The sequence below is a fragment of the Octopus bimaculoides genome, chromosome 2 (assembly GCF_046866305.1).
Source record: "Octopus bimaculoides isolate indiv1 chromosome 2, ASM4686630v1, whole genome shotgun sequence".
Lineage (NCBI taxonomy): Eukaryota > Metazoa > Mollusca > Cephalopoda > Octopoda > Octopodidae > Octopus > Octopus bimaculoides.
This window is the reverse complement of record NC_142929.1, coordinates 163,559,059-163,578,581: the sequence shown is the minus strand read 5'-3', so window position 1 is coordinate 163,578,581 and position 19,523 is coordinate 163,559,059. Positions and strand designations below refer to the sequence as shown.

At 35.6% G+C, this 19,523-nt stretch overlaps 1 protein-coding gene across 1 annotated transcript in view; it reads left to right on the top strand.

Annotated features, from left to right (window-relative positions):
• The first annotated feature begins 861 nt into the window (after nt 1-861).
• LOC106871729 (U6 snRNA-associated Sm-like protein LSm5) overlaps nt 862-19,523 on the top strand; it is a 57,248-nt gene continuing 38,586 nt past the window's right edge. Inside the window, exon 1 of the mRNA XM_014918341.3 lies at nt 862-1,017. Coding sequence (XP_014773827.1) covers nt 975-1,017 — 43 coding nt within the window. The 5' untranslated portion in view covers nt 862-974. The remainder of the gene's footprint in view (nt 1,018-19,523) is intronic.

Genomic DNA, 19,523 nt, shown 5'->3' with positions numbered 1-19,523 from the left:
GGTCAAAGGCACTCCAGCTGTGATCATCTCATCTGTTTTGGGCATAATGTACTTTGACGACATTGTGCACTGTATCCTTCTTTTTTCTTGAAGATGGTAGAATGTAATTTGAGGGAGATGTGGTTGATGTTTATTTCTAACAGGCCAAGCAATCACACAGAGGTTCCTTTGATAGCTCAGTAGAGACTCCCTGGTTCTTCAAGCATGTGTGACAAGAGATTTCACAAAAGACTGAAGACAAGTACTGACAATCAACTGCTCTGCAGGATACCTTTTCTGACAATGTATGACGTCAGATTTAATTGTCTACTTTTCACAAATACAATAATGTTCCAAGTCTTCACTGTATAAACGTATTGAGTTCTCCAGTTTTAGAGGTAGTAGTAGTATGTAGTTTAACTTACTTCTATGTATAGTAGGTATTATAAATAGTGTGACATAACGAATTCTTTTTTTTGTTTTCAATATAAATTTTAAAAAAACATCTCTTTTCCCGCGTCCGTAAATTAATGAAGAATAAAAGAGCTAACAAAGAGAAGGAACTGTTTTTCTGGATTCCTCCAGTCAAAGAGTAATCTAGTGCAACTCATTAGAATCCTACAAGGAAGCCTCTATGTGGTCATATACGCGGGGCTAGAAATAGAAATTAAATTTATGCAAATTATACTCAACCAATTTTTAAAAATGGATATATTTAATCATATACCTCTATTTACATTATATCTGAAAGAAAAATAAGATGGTCATGGTTGGAATGCCTTTGATCATAGGTTTGCTTGATGAAAGCTGACTTGGGGTCCAAACTATATAGCTTGTTAATCATGCGGCATGTTTGAGCGCAATTTTCCTGTTTGTTACCATTTCGATCATCCGTAGTATTTGTGTGTGTAGCATTATTTCTCTCTCAAATGTATATATATTAGCATAACGAGTGGTGGCTGCTGTGTATAACAAAGGGACATTATAAGACGGTCATGGCGACTACTTTTACCAATCCTTCCCAGTTGTTACCGCTTGGTGCGTAATTTAATTACAACTTAACTCCTCATCGTCTGTATCTATCCATCAAGATTTCCTTTATACATATTCCATTTTGTTTCACTAATCCCATTTTAAAATACTGTTTCATTTACACCTTTACCTCTTCCTTTCTTAACGAAATCTCCAACCAAGATATTTTAAAAGCACGTGTTCTATGGAATTAGTGATTTACCTTTTATTTTCTAATTTATTTTGTTCCTGAATATTCTAACTTATAAACATTAGATTAGTTTCGAATTATACACTGTTGTTTCTCGGTTTCTTTTATTCAACTTTCATAGTTGTTTAGACTTCTTTTTTTTTTTTTTTCGAATTAAATGTTAACAGCTTTACTCGAGTGTTTATAATTTCAATGCAGTTGAGAAAGCCGAACTATATTGTTTTTAATCATTAAAAGAGGGCAAGCGAGCATGGTGCTGTATTTATAAACTCATTACAACATTATTTCAGTGCCAGTGAATAATCTATAACGCATAGTTATACGATTCTAATAACATAGTTTCATTTTAATAGCTTCAGTATCGTTGAATGCATTACAAATATTGAAGACCGGTCGGTATAAGAAGTATAAATTATGAATATTGATTTTTTTTTTCAATACTGACTTACGATATATATATATATATATAAATATATAAAGGCATTCTATATACGGTTTATATAATGGGAAAGAGCCTATGTATATTTTGCAGGTATCAGCTCTGCTTATTGTCCTGTTATAAAAAAAAATATATCCCACAAGATTCATTCCGGATTATATACCCAATTTTTATTTAAGATTTTAAATTGTATATTGATCTATATAAATTGTTTTTGTTGTTTAATTACATAATATTAGCTAAGTTCATGTATAGATAATTTGCAGTGCTTCTTCCTTTAGCCGTTGTATAACTTTCGGCTAGCGAAGGCAGATTCTTTTGCCGATTCACAGTTAAAAACTCCTTTCACTTTCACTGAAATACTTCCTGTTCATAGTTGAGGCATTGATGCAATTGATTCACATGAGTTTATACTTTGGGTTCGTTGCACAGAAACAAACAAACCTATCTAAAGTTATTGCTAACTCTATATAGGAAGTGTTCGGTGCTTGAAAATATCAAGTTTGCGTGGCGGTTTCAACTAGCTGCAACTGTCATTTATTTTGCTTCGCTAATGCCTTTCTTAGGGACATAAATGGCTCAGTATTTCATTTCCTCTATCCGTATATTTTGTGCGCTTGCATATATGTTCCTTTTCTTACATCTTTGTCCCTATACCATCACGCTTCGTATGTATGTATGTGTTTGTGTGTAATAATTTACGCAAAATTCGGAAGAACCGGTATAAAGTTTCAACTTATAAGAATTGTATATGTTTAGTGGTGACTAACATACTTAATATAGTGACCCTCCTCTAAAGAGATGTAGTAATCCAAATAAAAATTAACTTTAACAATTCTTGTCAAAAGAGGCAAGGATAACAACACTGAAATCCAAATCCATTGAAAATAAATGGATGTATTTAATGGAGGGGTGACTGAGCTTTGATAATTATGTGTGTGTGTGTGTATATATATATGATTGACCGTTGACTGAACACTATTCAATTTTTTTTCTCCGTGTTTTTCTCCTTGTCTCCGTATTCTTTCTGTTGAAGAGCGTAGCTCGAAACGTCAAAGACTTTCCGTATTCCCGAGCGTCATACTAATATATCCTTTTGTTATTTACACCACCTGTCCTCGTCTGTTGTTATTATTTGTATATTCTCGCATATATATATATAATATATATATATATATATATATATATATATATATATATATATATAGTGTGTGTGTGTGTGTATACACACGGAAACGTCCACTTTCCGTGCTGGCATGAGTTAAATGGTTTGACAGTATCTGGCGAGTTACTAAACTGAACTTCAGTATCAGCTTTGGCATGATTTCCATGGCTAGATGCCCCTCCCAAGGCCAACGATTTTATAGAGGTGTATTGGGTGTATTTTTCCATGCTACTGGCATTTGTGAGGTTGCTGTGTAACTTGCAAGACTGGAAAAAAACAGGTGTGGCGGAGTGTCAAGAATGGAGTAGAGAAGAAAAGTGAGCAGTGACTGAAGGCACAAAAGGGCGTGATTGGTTGATAGTGTGTGGTTAGGGATGCAGGATTGAGACGCTTACTTTCCAACCATATGGTTATAGGTTCACTCTCATTGGATGATACTTTGGACAAGTGTTTTCTGCCTTAAGCTAACCAAAACCTTGTAAGCAGATTTGGTTGACTGAAACTCAAAGAGGCCTCTATGTGTATATGTATGTGTATCTCCTTGTCTTGGCATCAAGTGATATTTGTAAAATAGTGTCAACTTGTGTGTGTGTTTGTGTGTAAACCTATTGCTTCTTTACTTCCTATCAGGTGTTTGGCAAGTTTATCTTCCTGCTTAAACTGTAGATATGTCTGTGTATATATTTTAGCACGTGTCATATTTGCTGTCTATCAACTATGTTACTTTTATCATCTACCACTGCAGGTCCGTTTCAGCATTCCTCTATTGACTTCAACTTTGTAGTTAACTCTTTCTGCATCTCTCTTTTATTCTCTCTCCTTCTCTCAACACAATATAAAGCAGGACTGGAGAAATCAACCAACATTTATATTACTTATTATTGTTTGTTTGTATGCTCTCTCTCATCATCGTCGTCGTTTAACGTCCGCTTTCCATGCTGTTAAAGGTTGGACAGTTTGACTGGGGACTGGTGAGCCAGAAGGCTGCACCAGGCTCCAATCTGATCTGGCAGAGTTTCTGCAGCTGGATGCCCTTCATAACGCCAACCACTCTGAGAGTGTAGTGTGTGCTTTTACTTGTCACCGACACTAGGTCCAGTTGGCCACGCTCAAAAGGTGTTTTTTATGTGCTACTTGCACGGGAGCCAGTCCAGCGGCACTGGCAACGACCATGCTCAAATTTGGTTTTCAAGTGTCACTGGCACATGTGCCAGTAAGGCGACGCTGGTAACGATCACCCTTGGATGTGCTGTTAACATTCCACTGGCACAAATGCCAATCAGGCGATACTGTCATTGGCCACGCCAGCAATTTTGATTTCACTTGCCACAATAGGTCTTTGCAAACAAAGTTTAATGTCCAATGAATGAGGGGTACTCATAAGTAGGCTGGTTACACCAACTGTCATAGACCATGGGTTATGGTCTCACTTGGCTTGTCGGGTCTTAAGCACAGCATATCTCCAAAGGTCTCGGCCACTAGTCATTGCCTCAGTAAGGCCCAATGGTCTTCTTAGGTCTACCTCTTCCACAGGTTCCCTCAACTGACACTTTTTCACACAGCTGTCCTCATTCATTCGCAGCACATGACCATATCAGTGCAATCGTCTCTCTTGCACACCACATCTGATGCTTCTTAAATCCAACTTTTCTCTCGGGGCGCTTACACTCTGTCGTGTATGCACACTGACATTACACATCCAGCAGAGCATACTGGTTTCATTCCTTGCAAGCTTACGCATGTCCTCAGCAGTCACGGCCCATGTAGCATGGCAGTTCCTACACATGCGTCATACAGTCTACCTTTTACTTTGAGCAAGAGGCCCTTTATCACCAGCAGAGGTAGGAGCTCTCTAAACTTTGCTCAGGCTATTCTTATTCTAGCAGCTATACTTTCAGAGCATCAACCCCAGCTACTGATTTGGTCCCCTAGGTAATGGAAACTATCAACTACTTATAGTTTTCCTCACTGGAATGTGACAGCTGTTCTCTACACATTTTCAGTGTTTATAGCACCTGAGCATTTGTCACATACAAAAACTATCTTCCCAGTTAGCCTTCCTTTGATATTGCTGCACCTCTTATGTGTCCATAGCTTACACCAGGTACATCTTGTGGAGTTTCTACCTATGCCTTTTCTACAGATCAAGCAGGGCCATCTACCTGAAGGGATTTGTAATTTGTCTGCCTTCCTACTTACTAAGACTTTGGTTTTAGCTAAGTTGACTCTAAGGCCCTTCGATTCTAATCCTTGCTTCCACACCTGAAACTTTTCCTCTAGTTCTGATAGTGACTCAGCAATTAGAGCAAGGTCATCAGCATAGAGGAGCTCCCAGAGGCATCCTGTCTTGAATTCCACTGTTATTGCCTGGAGGGCTATGATGAATAAGAGGGGGCTGGGGACTGATCCTTGGTGGACCCCTATCCCTACCTGGAATTCTTCACTGTACTCGTTGCCAACCCTCACCTTACTGACAGCATCCTTGTACATGGCTTGCACAGCTCTCACTAACCATTTATCTATCCCTAATTTCCTCATTGACCACTAGATAAAGAATCGGGGGACCCTGTCATGGGCTTTCTCCATGCCAACGAAAGCCAGGTACAGAGGCTTATCTTTGGCTAGGTATTTCTCCTGCAGCTGTGTATATACATACATATATATATATATATATATATATATATATATATATATATATATATATATATATATATATATATATATATATATATACGAACCTCTGTGTGTGTGTCTGTGTGTGTGTGTGTGTGTTTTGTAACAGGTATGGAAGGCCATTTCTCCAACTGGTGTCTTTCATTATCTCAGACTTCACATTAGTAAAGTCATACTTGGATTGTGATCTCCATATTTCTTGCTTGGGTTTTTAGCTACATAAAGTCAGTTCTGATTGCAAGATTTGTGATTAAAAGTGCTCCAATGATGACAAGCACGTCTTTTGGTCCATCTAGGATTATGTTGTCCAATGTTTTTTTCCTTTTTAAGATGGTAGCCCATGATTTGATGGTATTTGGCTGCTGTTTTCAGCAAATCAAGAAACCACATAGGTTTCCTCATTGGCTCATAAAATAAGTTGACTCTACTAGTGGCACTAGTTACCACTATAGATCAGTGTAGGTCAAGTTAATGTTATATTGACCTTAAATTAGGATGGACTATTCCGGAAGGAAAACCTCTTTAATTATGAATATCTTAAATGTGAATAACAGTTTATAACTGAAAGAATGACTACAAAGTCAATAGATGAGGTTCTATTAATGAAGGCAAACAACAATTGCAAACATTTTATTATTTGATGAAACAACTGAGATCAACTTGTGATGGAATTGGTATTTTAGGGTTTAAGCTGCACAAATATATTGTTTATGATCAATAAATAGTTGTCCAGTAGGAAAATGCTGAGTTCTTGTCAAACATTTATTGGAAGTGGCAGTTATTTCCAATGTGGCAAGGAATTTTGTCAGGTGTTCTATTGATTCAGTTTATACACTGCCTTTATAATAATAATTTCTAACTTAGGCACAAGGACATAAATTTTAGGTGAGGGTGTAGTCAATTAAAGTGATCCCTAGCACTTACCTAGTACTAATTCTATTAATCAGAAAAGGATGAATTGTGAAATTGAATTTACTAAGACTTGAACCTGAAATGTAAAAGTTGCTTAACTAAATTCTGTAAGTCATTTAGTCTACTAGTCTGTTGATTCTATCAGTACTCCATATTTAATAATAATAATAATAATAATAATAATAATTTCAAATTTTGGCACAAGGCCAGGAATTTTAGGGGAGGGACAAATTGATTATATGAACGCCAGTATCTAACTGATACTTTATTGACCTCAAAAGGATGAAAGGCAAAGTTGTTCTTGGCAGCTTTTGAATTCAAGAATGTAAAGAGTGCGAAGAAATGCTGCTACTGGTATTTTGTCTGAATATGATAATCATTTCTACTAAAGGCACAAGGCCTGAAATTTGTGGGGAGGGGACTAGTAGATTACATCGACCCCAGTACTCTACTGGTATTTATTTTATTGACCCTGAAAGGATGAAAGGCAAAGTCGATCTCAACAGAATTTGAACTCAGAACATAGAAACATGAAATTCTGAGAAGCATTTTGGCCAGTGTGCTAACAATTCTTCCAGCTCACTGCCTTCATATAATAATAATAATGTTTTCAATTGAAAGACAAGGTCAGCAATATGGAAGAAGGGCTTAGTCAATGCCATCAACTCTAGTACTTGATTGTTTCTTTATTTTATTGAGCTTGGAGTGATGAAAGATAAAGTTGAACTCAGAATGTAAAGAACCTAAATATATACACAAGGTATTCTGCACTAACAATTCTGCCAATCCACAGCCCTGATTGTTAAATTTTTTGTCTTACTTATACAGGTATGAACATTTGAGGAAGGAAGTGTGTGTAATGCAGATGTGAAGAGTTAAAAAGCATATGGGATATAGGTGTGAAGAGTATGCGAAACATGGGATATAGATATGAACAGTTTGGAAGTATATAGGATATAGATGTGGAGAGTGAAGAAGCATATGAGACAGATGTGGAGAGTGAAGAAGCATATGAGACAGATGTGGAGAGTGAGGAAGTATATGGGATACAGATGTAGAGAGTTAATGAGACATGTGGGATATAGATGGGAAAACTTGATGTAGATGTTGAATACAAGTTTGAAGAGTTAGGGAAGTGTTGGAATGCAGGTGTGAAGAAAAGTTGAGGAAGTGTACTTTGTATTGTGCTGTGAAGTGATGCTGATATTAAAAAAGGCTCTATAATAATCTGTGTATTAGAAATGAAGTGATATCTGATAATATGTTGTATAACAATATGTTGAGTGTTATGCCACAATAACTGGTGAAACATTCTTTGAAGAAATGTTGGCCCATAGTGTGCAGAAGAAACAGCTACATTGATAATGAACATTTAATGTTCAAATGTAATGTTTTGGGAAATTAGCTGGTGAAGAAATTAATCTAGAAAAAATTTTGATGAAGCTTGAAAATGTAGTGGTCAGGTTTCTTGAAGATTTGAAGAGACATTCAAGAAGCTTAGATATTTACTGTGTTACTAACCTATTCGGTGTATGCTAGTTTTTGATGATGATGAATTAACACTTTAGCACCAGTGTCAGTAATTGGGCAAACTTATATAAAATTCAGCCATTGTGACATTTACAAATCTCTGTGTATTGAAAAAGAAATTGAATCTCCAAACTTGAATTATGTACTGTAATATACCTTGCACTGTTAACTTCATATCCACCCTGATCCTAAGACCTTCATGTTATGACTATTTTCTTTTTTTCTCTTTTAGACGAGCATGGTTGTGTGTTTTAAGAAGTTCATTATGCAACAATGTTGGTTCAGGTTCAATCCCAGTGTGTGACACATTGGGCTCATTGAGTAAAGCTTTGTGAATGAAATGTCATTGATGGAAAGTGTGTGACATATCAGACAGCTCTCTGTCTGAGGATAATTTCTTATTGGTCTCAGAGACCTTGTAAAGGGTCTTGGCTGTTGCCCCTCTTCCTCCTCTAAGTGTTGAGACTTTAGAAAGGTTTGAGAGATTTTGTTGATATATTTCTAGTAGAGTAAATAACCACATAGATGCCCCTTTCTCTCAAATTACCTATGTTAATACATGTTGCAATGTTAATTCTGCAACAAGTATACTGAAATAGGCTTGGCATGTAGAGGGTGGTGTTAGATATTGTCAGTTCCATTAGAAGGAGAAGTGGTTATACATAATTTTGTAATGAGAGAGATAGCAGGAGGGAGTAATAATTGGAAATGGCAGACATAATTCAGTTGAATTCAACAGTCTTTCATCTGTGAATCCAATAAAATCAAAGATATTGTTTCTCCTCCCTTGACTCCTTTTGACCAGATAATACAGTAATACATAGTTTAGTATATTAACTACAATTACTGATCAAATCAACTAACTCTTTCTGAAGCTGTTCATTGGGAATATGTCAACACATAAAAAGTGCAGTCCTTCCCATCATGCTGAACACCAGTCTTTCTTTTCCTTCACATGCATCTCTCTCCCTCTCTCTCTCTCTCTCTCTCTCTCTCTCTCTCTCTCCCCCCTTCCTTGTCCCACTTCCCTTTCAAAACCACTGATTTGAAATAAATCTTCAACCACTGTCTTCCATGGATATTTCCCCAATTTCTTGCTTCTTTCTCCATCTCTTTGATGCCTAATCTTTGTAATACATCAGATCAGGTTAGGTCATCTTGTTAGCTTCATTAACCAAGTGATAATAGTCTGAATTAATTGGTGAAACTAATAATGATATCAGACTAATCATAATAAAATTCGGATCTTTTTTAAAACGGGGGCCACATTTTTCATTAACGAAACACTTTGAAACTTGGAACACTGGTAGAATGTGTCATATAAAACATCTTTTTCTCTTAGTCTTCTTTAAAAAAAAAGAAATCCATAAATTATTCCATGTTAAAGTTGTCGTATTTCTGTAATTTCAACCAATCACTGACGTCCATTCAGCCGATATACATTAAGTGCCGACTACATAGACAAACGATTCTGAAACAATTAACCCTAACCCTAACCGTAGGGTTAGGGTTAGGGTTAAAGCAAATTTAAAATGAAAAAAGCAAATAAAACGAAGGTATGGAGATTAAATACGCTTTACATCGCTTAATGAGCCAAAGGAGTAAATATAAACAACTGAATACTTGTCAGTGAATGGTTGAAATTATCGAAATAAGACAATTTTTTACATGAAATAAATTCGAATACAAAAGTATTTTTCTGTTCTATAACACAAAATAAATAAGTATACGAAGTTTGAAAGTCTTTCAGTACCAAAAACACTACGTAAAACATGAATGAAAAATGTGGCCCCCGTTTTAAAAAAGATCCTAAAATTCTGTTTCCTAACATCTCTGTCTGTCTATATCTGTATGTTTATTTATTTGTCTATTTTTATCAATCTATATCTCTGTTTATTTGTTAATCTGTCACTATATGCGACATTGACATCTATAAACATATCCTTTCAAGGTGGAGTGAGATGGGCTTTTTTAATATTATTTTCAATCTTATTAAAAAATTTTTTATATACTGGATGCGGTGAATATATTGTCGTCTAAATTATGCAAAAATAAAAATAACACTGACATCTCATTTTAACATATATTTACAAAAATTACATAAAAATATCTTGAAATACTAATGAGTAAATTTATTGAATAAAATCAGCATTGGCTTCAGCCACGACCTCCAGACGACTTTGGAATCTCCTGCAACTCTTTTGGACTGTCTCCTTGTTTAAGTTGGTGAATGCTGCCATAATCCTTGCTTTCCATTCATCTTTGGTGTTACAAAGAGTTTTGTTGGTCTCTCATTCAACTGCGGCCCCACACATAAGGGGTTTGAAGTCTGGGGAGTTAGGGGTGATGTGGTCGCAGAAATTGTCTGATAGCCATGACTGGGTTCTCCTGCTTGTGTGGCATGGTGCAGATTCCTGTTGGCAGACATAGGGTCTTCCAACAGCCACCCTCTTGACCCAGGGCAGCACTATCTCCTCCAGTCACTTGATGTAGGCCTCCATGTTGAGTCTGAGGCTGTGTGAGAAGATGAATGGAGGCATAATGTTGCCATAACTAGTGATCATTCCAAATACCATAATATTGACTGGATGTTTGATTTTTTTTTATCACTTTTGGTACATGTTTTATGGACACTGCAAGCCAACGGTTGTTCTGTGTATTCACTATTTGTTCATATTGGAGCTTCCGGCACAAATGCATGCCAAGCAGTACAGCATGTCATTTCTAAATTTCTGGCAAAGTGAATTGCATCATGGTGCTGTTTTTCTCACAGATGGTTCCCCACTGGTCTTACTATACTATGTAGTTGATAAAATCAAAGATAATGCACATGCATGAAATTGAACATTATAAAATGGCAACAATTTACTCCTTGCACCTTGTATATTGTCAAAGAATATTTGGGGGTTCACTTATTACATTTGTTTATCCCAAATCAGTCCTGATGTAGCAAACCTATGATCAGAAGCATTCCAGCTGTATTCATCTTGTCTTTAATCTTTGTAATCATGTAGTGTTCTGGGTTTGAATCCTATGCACAGTGCTTTATGCATGTATTGTCTACCATAGAAAATAGAGGCTTTATATCAAGTGGAGAAGAGGTAGCAATAAATGAAAAAAAAATATAAGATATAAATTTGATTTCTGGCATTTGCTTGAGGTCACATATAGTGGAGGTTTGTAGTCCATTGAAACCTCTTCAGTACACTTTTGGTACAATAGAGTCAATGAGAGAGCCTTTGCATTGTCAATCAACTTTATAAACAACAGAAGCATACACTCTGAACCAATGAGAGAACCTCTACACAGTCACCTACCTTACTAGAAATAACAATCAAATTTACCTCATCTTACACCCTACTATTTAAAAAAAAGGAAGGGCAGTGGACTAATCCGATAAACAGACAGGACGCTCAAAGTTATTTTATTTCTGTATTGGTAAACAGTATTGTTATTGGTTTCAGTTTTTGATTGAGCCAATCACTAGTCATTGCATATCTATAACTTGGTGCAGAATAGATGTCATAAAGGACTTGGTTTGAAGAGCACCAAGTTATCAGTTTTGTTGCCAGTATTTACATCCTTCACCAGTATATTTAGGTGAAGGATACAAGCACAAAAGTATGCACACATTATGTACTTCCATGCAGTTTCCATTTGTGAAGTTCCACTCAAAGGCTTTTGTTGACTTTTGGTAGTGATAAAAGACATTAGTTCAAGGTGTCATACAGGTGGATCAAATTTAAAATCACATGCTTGCACATCTTTGATTGTATATCAGTTTCATTACAGTTGACCTAAGATAAACAATAACAGTATAACAAGCTTAGCACTGAGGATTTTAGCTAAAATTAGTGTGCAATGTATTTATATCTGGACATAAAAATGTGTATTCATTAAAAAAATATATATATATATATACACACACACACATGCACTCACACATATGCAATCTATTCCAATTGAATTATATACACTTGATGATTGAAATTCTTATGCAATTAACTGAATTTTCCTAGTTGTCAATAAATTAACAAGATGTCAATATATCTTTTCAGCTGCAGTGAGAGTGTTGCTATGTTACGCACATTTATGGATTATATAATAAAACAAAAATAAATTCTAGTACACTTTGTGTGCACAATCTATTTATGCTTCACTCAGTTCAAATATATTGATGGGCATCAATATGACAATTGTTTATCCACTTTGAGGTTTTCCTCCAGTTGCTTTTGATGTTCTTCAATTACCCAAGCTTAGTCAGATTTATATGTCCTCTCAATGAATTTCACACACTTTGAATTAATCAATGATAACAACTAGAGCCATGCAAGTTAAGAAAACTTAAATTGGGTTAGTAACACGCTAATGTAGTCAATAATGAAAACAATAAAACTGTGTTCATTCACTGATTTATTCAAACTGTCTTTTTACAAATTCCTCTCTAAAAAAAGATTCGTTTATTGAAGATACGTATTATCCAATTAAAAATAAAACAAATATTTGATAGTCTTTAATTCTTTAAAACAGTAAGAATAATCTTAATACATTTGCTGTTATTATTGTTGGTTGTTTGTAAATATGAAGTACTGACTACTGTTAGTAGTCATTAAAACAGAAGTTTTCTGAATCACTTAATTCATATTGTATCAAATCAAATAAATGTTCTCAATTATGCTGCATTTCACCAATTTTTTTTTAGCTCAAAATCGAAAATTTCTTATGCAATTAGCCAGTCAACTTTACATAGATTTGATGATAAATGGTTTGGTGCTTTGAAATGTTATGCAATTAAGTGGAATTGACCATGCATGTTTTATCCATATTTTCTTTATGTTGTATATTTGAAGTTCACTCTTTCTATTCATTTCCTTCACATAAACATTGGCCATAAATAACCTTGGCTAACTTAATTAGTCATAGAGTACTCTCAGTGGATAAATACCTTATTTAGATGAATGAATATGTACTATGCATAGTCAGTGAGTGTCTATTTACCATGTGTGTGTGTCAGTCCTTCTAACTCTTGTCTTTTGCATAAAATGTATATGGTTTCATGATGATATGTATGTGTGTGGTTGTGGTTAAGATGCTTGCTTCACAACCACATGGTTTCAGGTCAAGTCTCAATGTGTGGCATGTTGGGCAAGAACATGTGTGTCTAGGTGAATGTTTATAATCTGTGATGTCTTCACTTGAAGTTGCTCAGGCAAAAGCAGTTGACAATTCCATGTCAACAAATTTCTTTGCAGCTCAATGCTTTCAAAGTTAAGTGGAATAAAAATTCTTGGCTTGAAAAATGAGTGTTCACAAGAAGAGTATCATCTAGATGTCAAACAATGCCTCAACTATATGCTATCATCCAACCTATGCTAGCATGGAAATCAGATGCTAAAAGAACAAATGAATCTCCTTCACAGGCAAAACTTTTCTTTTACATGTTTTAGTTGTGAGAAAAATATGAAAGTCTAAATAATGTAATATTACTTCATTTGAAAGAAAGAATTTATCTTAGTAATACTAGATGTTCTATTATAAACACATTAGTTGCAAATTATGTACTCCCCCCCCCCCCCCCCGCCACACATCATAGCTATGTGGTTAAGATGTTCAGTTCGCTACCATGTAATTCTGTGTATAGTCTCAGTGCTTGGCATCTTAGTACAGTCTTAGAACATTGGAACAGTTGAAGACTTGTGAATGAAATTTGTTTTATGGAAACTGTGTAGAAGCCTGTCAAACATGTGAGTGTATGTATCAGTGAAGAATTGTAGTATTGGTTGCATCAAGCAAAAACCCTTGTGATATTTGGTTATATCTCATTTACATTCTCTTATGGACAAACTGACATAGATTGCCATCCCTTACAAAAACTTGATAAAGGGATCATTATAGTCAATTCAATTGCTTGAAGGTGGCACTTCCAGCAAGGCTATAATCTAATGATTGGAACTAGTAAAATAAAGAATACTTTTAAACACACACACTAGTTGTGCATTCAATATTGACTTTATATGTATGTGTGGTATGTAACAGACTATAGATCGTATGAATTGTAGATAGTACTTCTATTTTGCACTAAAAAACTACACCACAACCAGATCATGTATTCTAAATATTGATTAATACATAAAGTCTAATACAGAACTTGTCTGTTTCTAATGACCTTGGAGCTGACAAGATCCAATTAGGTTAAAATTAGGATTCTTCAGTTAAATACGCAGTCCTTCCTTCTCCCCCCCCTCCTCTCTTTCTCTCTCATAACACCAAAATTGTTTTAGAGTCATTTGAACAGGTCTAACTACTTGTCATCATCCTGGTACTTAGAAAAAATAAAGGAGGAGTGGCTGTGTAGTAAGAAGTTTGCTTCCCAACCACACGGTTCTGGATTCAGTCCCACTGTGTTGCACCTTGGGCATGTGTCTTCTACTATAGCCTTAGGCCGACAAAAGCCTTGTGAGTGGATTTGATAGACGGAAACTGAAAGAAGCCTGTCGTGTGTGTGTGTGTGTGTGTTTGTCCCCCTACCATTGCTTGTTGGTGTGTTTACATTCCTGTAACTTGACAGGTCAGCAAAAGAGACTGATAGAATAAGTATTAGGCTTACAAAGAATAAGTTCAACTAAAGGCAGTGCTCCAGCATGGCTGCAGTTAAATGACTGAAACAAGTAAAAGAATAAAAGGAAGAACTGCCAATCTCTTGTGAGTGCCTCTTTTGTATGGATGGGGTGTTCTTCCTACCACCAACCACTTTGTGGTGTTGACTGGTTGCATTTTTTTCTTTTTGTGCAATAAGAGTTATCTGTAACGAGACTTCTCCATTTTTATCATGTAACAGTTCTTTTCTTTTATTTATGTTTCACTGTCTTCCATACATACAGGCCTATCCTTTGCAGGTACTAGTACTACATAAAATGCACCCAGTGCTGCAGTAATGCACTTTTGCCAGCAGCACATAAAATGCATCCAGCACACTGGGTGTGCTAGTTGAAGTGGTTGGTGTTAGGAAGGGCATCCAACCATAGAAACCATGCCACAACAGACAACTGGAGTCTGGACAGCTCCCCTGTCAAACCGTCCAACCCATGCCAGCATGGAAAACAGGCGTTAAACGGTGATGATGGTGACTTTTGCACACATTTATTTTCTCTACTCCTCTTTCAGAATATGTAAAGGATAATAAGCACAAGCATGGCTTTGTGGTAAGAAGCTTGCTTCTCAACCACATGGTTCCTGGTTCAGTCCCACTGTGAGACACCTTGGGCAAGTGTCTTCTATAGCCTAAGGCTAGCCTTGTGAGTGGATTTGATAGAGGTGTGTGTTTTTGTGTTTGTCTTCTACCACCACTTGACAACAAGTGTCAGTGTGTTTACATTCCCATAACTTCGCGGTTCCACAAGAGATTGATAAAGTACTAGGCTTTTAAAAAAAGATAAGTACTGGGGTTGATTCATTCCACTAAAAATTCTTAAGGCAGTGCCCCAGCATGACCACAGTCTAATGACTGAAACAAATAAAAGATAAAGGATTTATATAGATTACATAATTTTGGGCTTACATGGTTGAGTGGTTGAGCTCCTTTCAAGCATCTGGCTTCATGGAGGCAATAACCAAGACCTTTGGCATTATGTTGTGCTTGAGAAGAAGACCCATCAAGCTGTACAGATACTGATGTCACGCAAATGGCACCCATGCCAGTGGCACATAAAAGCACCCATTATACTCTTGGAATGGTTAGTGTTAGGAAGAGCATCCAGCTGCAGAAACCATGCCAAATCAGACTGGAGTCTGGTGCAACCTTTCAGCTTGCCAGCTCTGGTCAAACTATCCAACTCATGTCAGCATGGACAACAGACGTTAAATGATGATGATGATGATGATTTGAAAAGTTGTATCTGTTTCTAAATTAATTTTATTGCTAATAATTAGTACTGCTGCCTTTCACTGATAAAGCAGCTTCAACACTAAGGAATGATAAGCTGTAGTTTGGCAATATAATCTGGTGGAATATATCCCAATCCTCCTGAAAAGACTTTCCTTGGCTCTCCTTTGAATGTTGGCTTCTTTTCAACTTTTCTTTGGTTTAAGTCATTGCTTCTCATATGATCCCTGAAGGTCAAGATAAGATTTTGAGGAGGTTCAAGCAAGCAAAATAGTTAATTCGAGATCTACAGTTGTATTAGGGGTCCATGAAAAACTTTTGCTTTTGATGTATTTTTTGCAAGAAACAACTAGGTTTCTTTCTCTCATGTTCTACGTAGTTTAACATGTTTCCAGCTACTGAAATGGTCGTTCAGAGATTTCAGTTGCAAACCTACACAAGTGAATGGGTGAAAAACAAAATAGAATTTTATTAGAAGCATCTATGAAATTAGTTTTCCAACATTAATGGCAATGAAAGTCCAGCAGTGTAAAATGGTAATCAAAGGAGTCCATAGGCAAAAAGATGCTTGAAAACCCCTGGTCTAAGTAATCCTGCAAAGTTTCAGTAACATTCAGGTTAAGGCTTTGATGGAGCCCTATCAACAGTTGGACCTTTCCAGATTATTTCCTTACTTTTATAGAAATGTGTTAAGGGTCATTTTCATACTCTCAATGAGCTTCCATCTCCAAGATGGCTGTGTATGAGGGACTAGTATCTGGTGATATTTCTTAGCATTCATTATTCCATCAGTTTTTACCAAACCCAACTATTGGCTGACAAATAAATGTAGGCATTACTGGTGTATTATTTCGTTGTAGGTTTTAAACATATTTCAGCTCTTTCTCCCACTCTTTGTCTTACATATTGCCTTCTTTTTGAAAAGAAAAATCTCAAATTTAGAATACTCACTGTATGGCATATTTTTCTATTGATCAGTATCCTTTGTGTGTTGTGACATATGTAAGCCTTTTTACTTATTCTCTTTTCATGAGTTCTGTTTGTTTTTTAGCCATATGGCCTTTGAAGATCATTTTACTTTAGTGCTCTTTTAATGGTTGAAGGATGAACTTCTGGTTCACAGATTTTGGCTGTCACTGAGGACAGATGACTAGATTTGCTTCTATATGCCAGTAATGTATGCTTTAGATACTTAACATTTATTTTGAATAGTTTTGAGGATCTTCCATGTCTTGCCTTCAAATCTCCATGTTCCTCTTCTCATTTTGAATTCCATGATAGAACATCTTTAAATCCCAAATCCAGTTTTTGATATTTCAGATTGAGACATTCCTTGTTCTTGATAAAAGATACCTTAAGCTTGGTTTCAGTTGAACCTTAGACATCTTCACACTTTATCTGTGTATCTTGGTTTCACCAGTATAGGAAATGGGACACTGTTCAATTTGAACCTTGGACTTGTTTTATAGAATTACACCTCTACAGATGAGCTTCTTGGTCCTACAACCAGTAAGATTATATATATATATATATATATATATATATATATAACAACGATGTATTGTATTTTATATGAAGTCAGTACATTGTATGGTATTTATATTACAGTTCATGCTCAAAGTTGGTTAAAAATACCTAAATAACATCTGTCTAAGACTTTTACACAGTAGTATGTGTGTGTGTGTTGTTAGGCTCGCATTTCTGTTGAGTTATATAACCTCAAAATTGTTTTAGAGCGAGCTAGAAATATTTTCTTGTATTAGTGTCTGTGTGTACCTTTATGCGTATATATGCATGTATACACACATGTATGTGTATGTAACATGTGTATGTGTGTGTATATACATATATACTTGTACATTTTACTATAGCATTCTCTGTGTGCATGTATATATAATGCATATGTATATAATGTGTTACATAGTGTACCATATTAAATATGTGGATGTAGTATTGTGCATTATACAGGGAGTGTAATGTATCTGTATGTATACTGTTATGCATTATTCAGGAAATGTGTGTGTTGTAATTGTACAGTAATAACACTGTTGCTTACTGAACTTTGCTGGAAATAGTAACAAACTGTTTATTCCAAAAGCCATATATATATGTGTGTAATATATATATATAAGACATGTGGATGGGTGTCTTAGTAAATTCTATTGAACATTGTGTGTTTGTTCTTAGTACACTCTCATTTTCTCTTAGTATTAAAATACTTCTATCTCTTGAAGTGTGTCATCTGTTGGACATTTACCTTAGCTAGAAAACAGCATAAGTTAGTTTTTGTGAAATTGGACATGACATACAGTGTCACTATAGATTCATTTCTCTCCCTTTTTCTTGCTCTTTTTCTTTTTCTCTCTTCCTTCATCTTATATATTTTTGTTGTATTAGATTTGTTTTTTTTATATATAGCCATGGTTTGTTGGGCATTTGTTTATGTTGTTTTCAACAGTTGTATGGCTGCCATGAGCTTATTGCTAATTTCTACAGCCATTAAGTAGATATTACTGGTGATGTGTTGACTATGCTCTGCTAAGATACTCTAACAAAACTGCAACATGTCCTCAGTTGTCACTATACCACCAAAAATCAGACACATTCTTTCTCTCCTCCCTTTCACATATCTTTTAATTTTCAGTCAGCTGACATTTTATGAGTTCTCTCTCTTGTCCTTTTTCAGAGTAATTTTCATTAATGCTAATGACTTTTCATTCTAATTATAGTTTCACTTAAATATTATTTTCAGTTCCCCGTTTTAAATATAGTAGCCTACACTTAAATATATGTTCTTCATGCAGAAAGGTACCTTTGAGAAATTTTCTGGTAGCCTGCAGGTTAACTATCAAAACTTAGGCAAATGGAGTTACATCATTTACCCTGGGCTAGTAGTTGCAGTTGTTTGATATCCAACAGAATAGTAAAAATATTTTGTTTCCTTCCTCTACAAAGTAAAAGTATGCTCCAGACTAAGAGATATATGGGGACAGATTAGCTAATGTTTGCTTGCTGCTATACTACAGTCTCGACAACCCTGATGTGCTGTGTCCTCTTTCTTTCTCTCTCTCTTAAGTTACAGGGTGGATCTAGGACTAAACAAAAAGAACCCTTACCTGGTTGTAATTTTAATAAGAGTACATTGTGCCAAATAAATTTAGCATTACTCAATCTGACCTTTGTTTTTTGAGTCAGTGTACTATGTGATTTAAGTAAGATTTGTTGATATTTCTACCAGGTTAAGAAACCAGAGGCCATCTTGTTGAAGATAGTGTTTAATAAATGGTTCCTACATAAAAGAATGGTGGGATTTTTAACTATAGAAACCTTGTATTATCCATTTTGTAATGAAACAAGATTTCAGGCAGAATACAAACAACGTTATCAACCTATCTAGCCATAATCAAGCAGAGGCTTATGATCAAAAGCATTGTAGCTATGGCCATCCTGTCTTTATTCAGGCATAATGTATCTTGGATGAAATACACTTCCTTTTAGACAATAGATTATGATTTGAAGAAGACTCGATTGTTATTTCTAGTAGGTTTAGCTATTATACATAGGCTTTTGCATTGACTTGACATAACAATTAAGTGGTTTTTTGTAGGAATGGAATCTAGCTGTAAAAGAGCAATATGGAAGTATTAAAATGTCTCAGAGAAACAATGTCAACTGATTGACAAACATGGAATAAAAGTACACACCTGTGATAAATGGTATC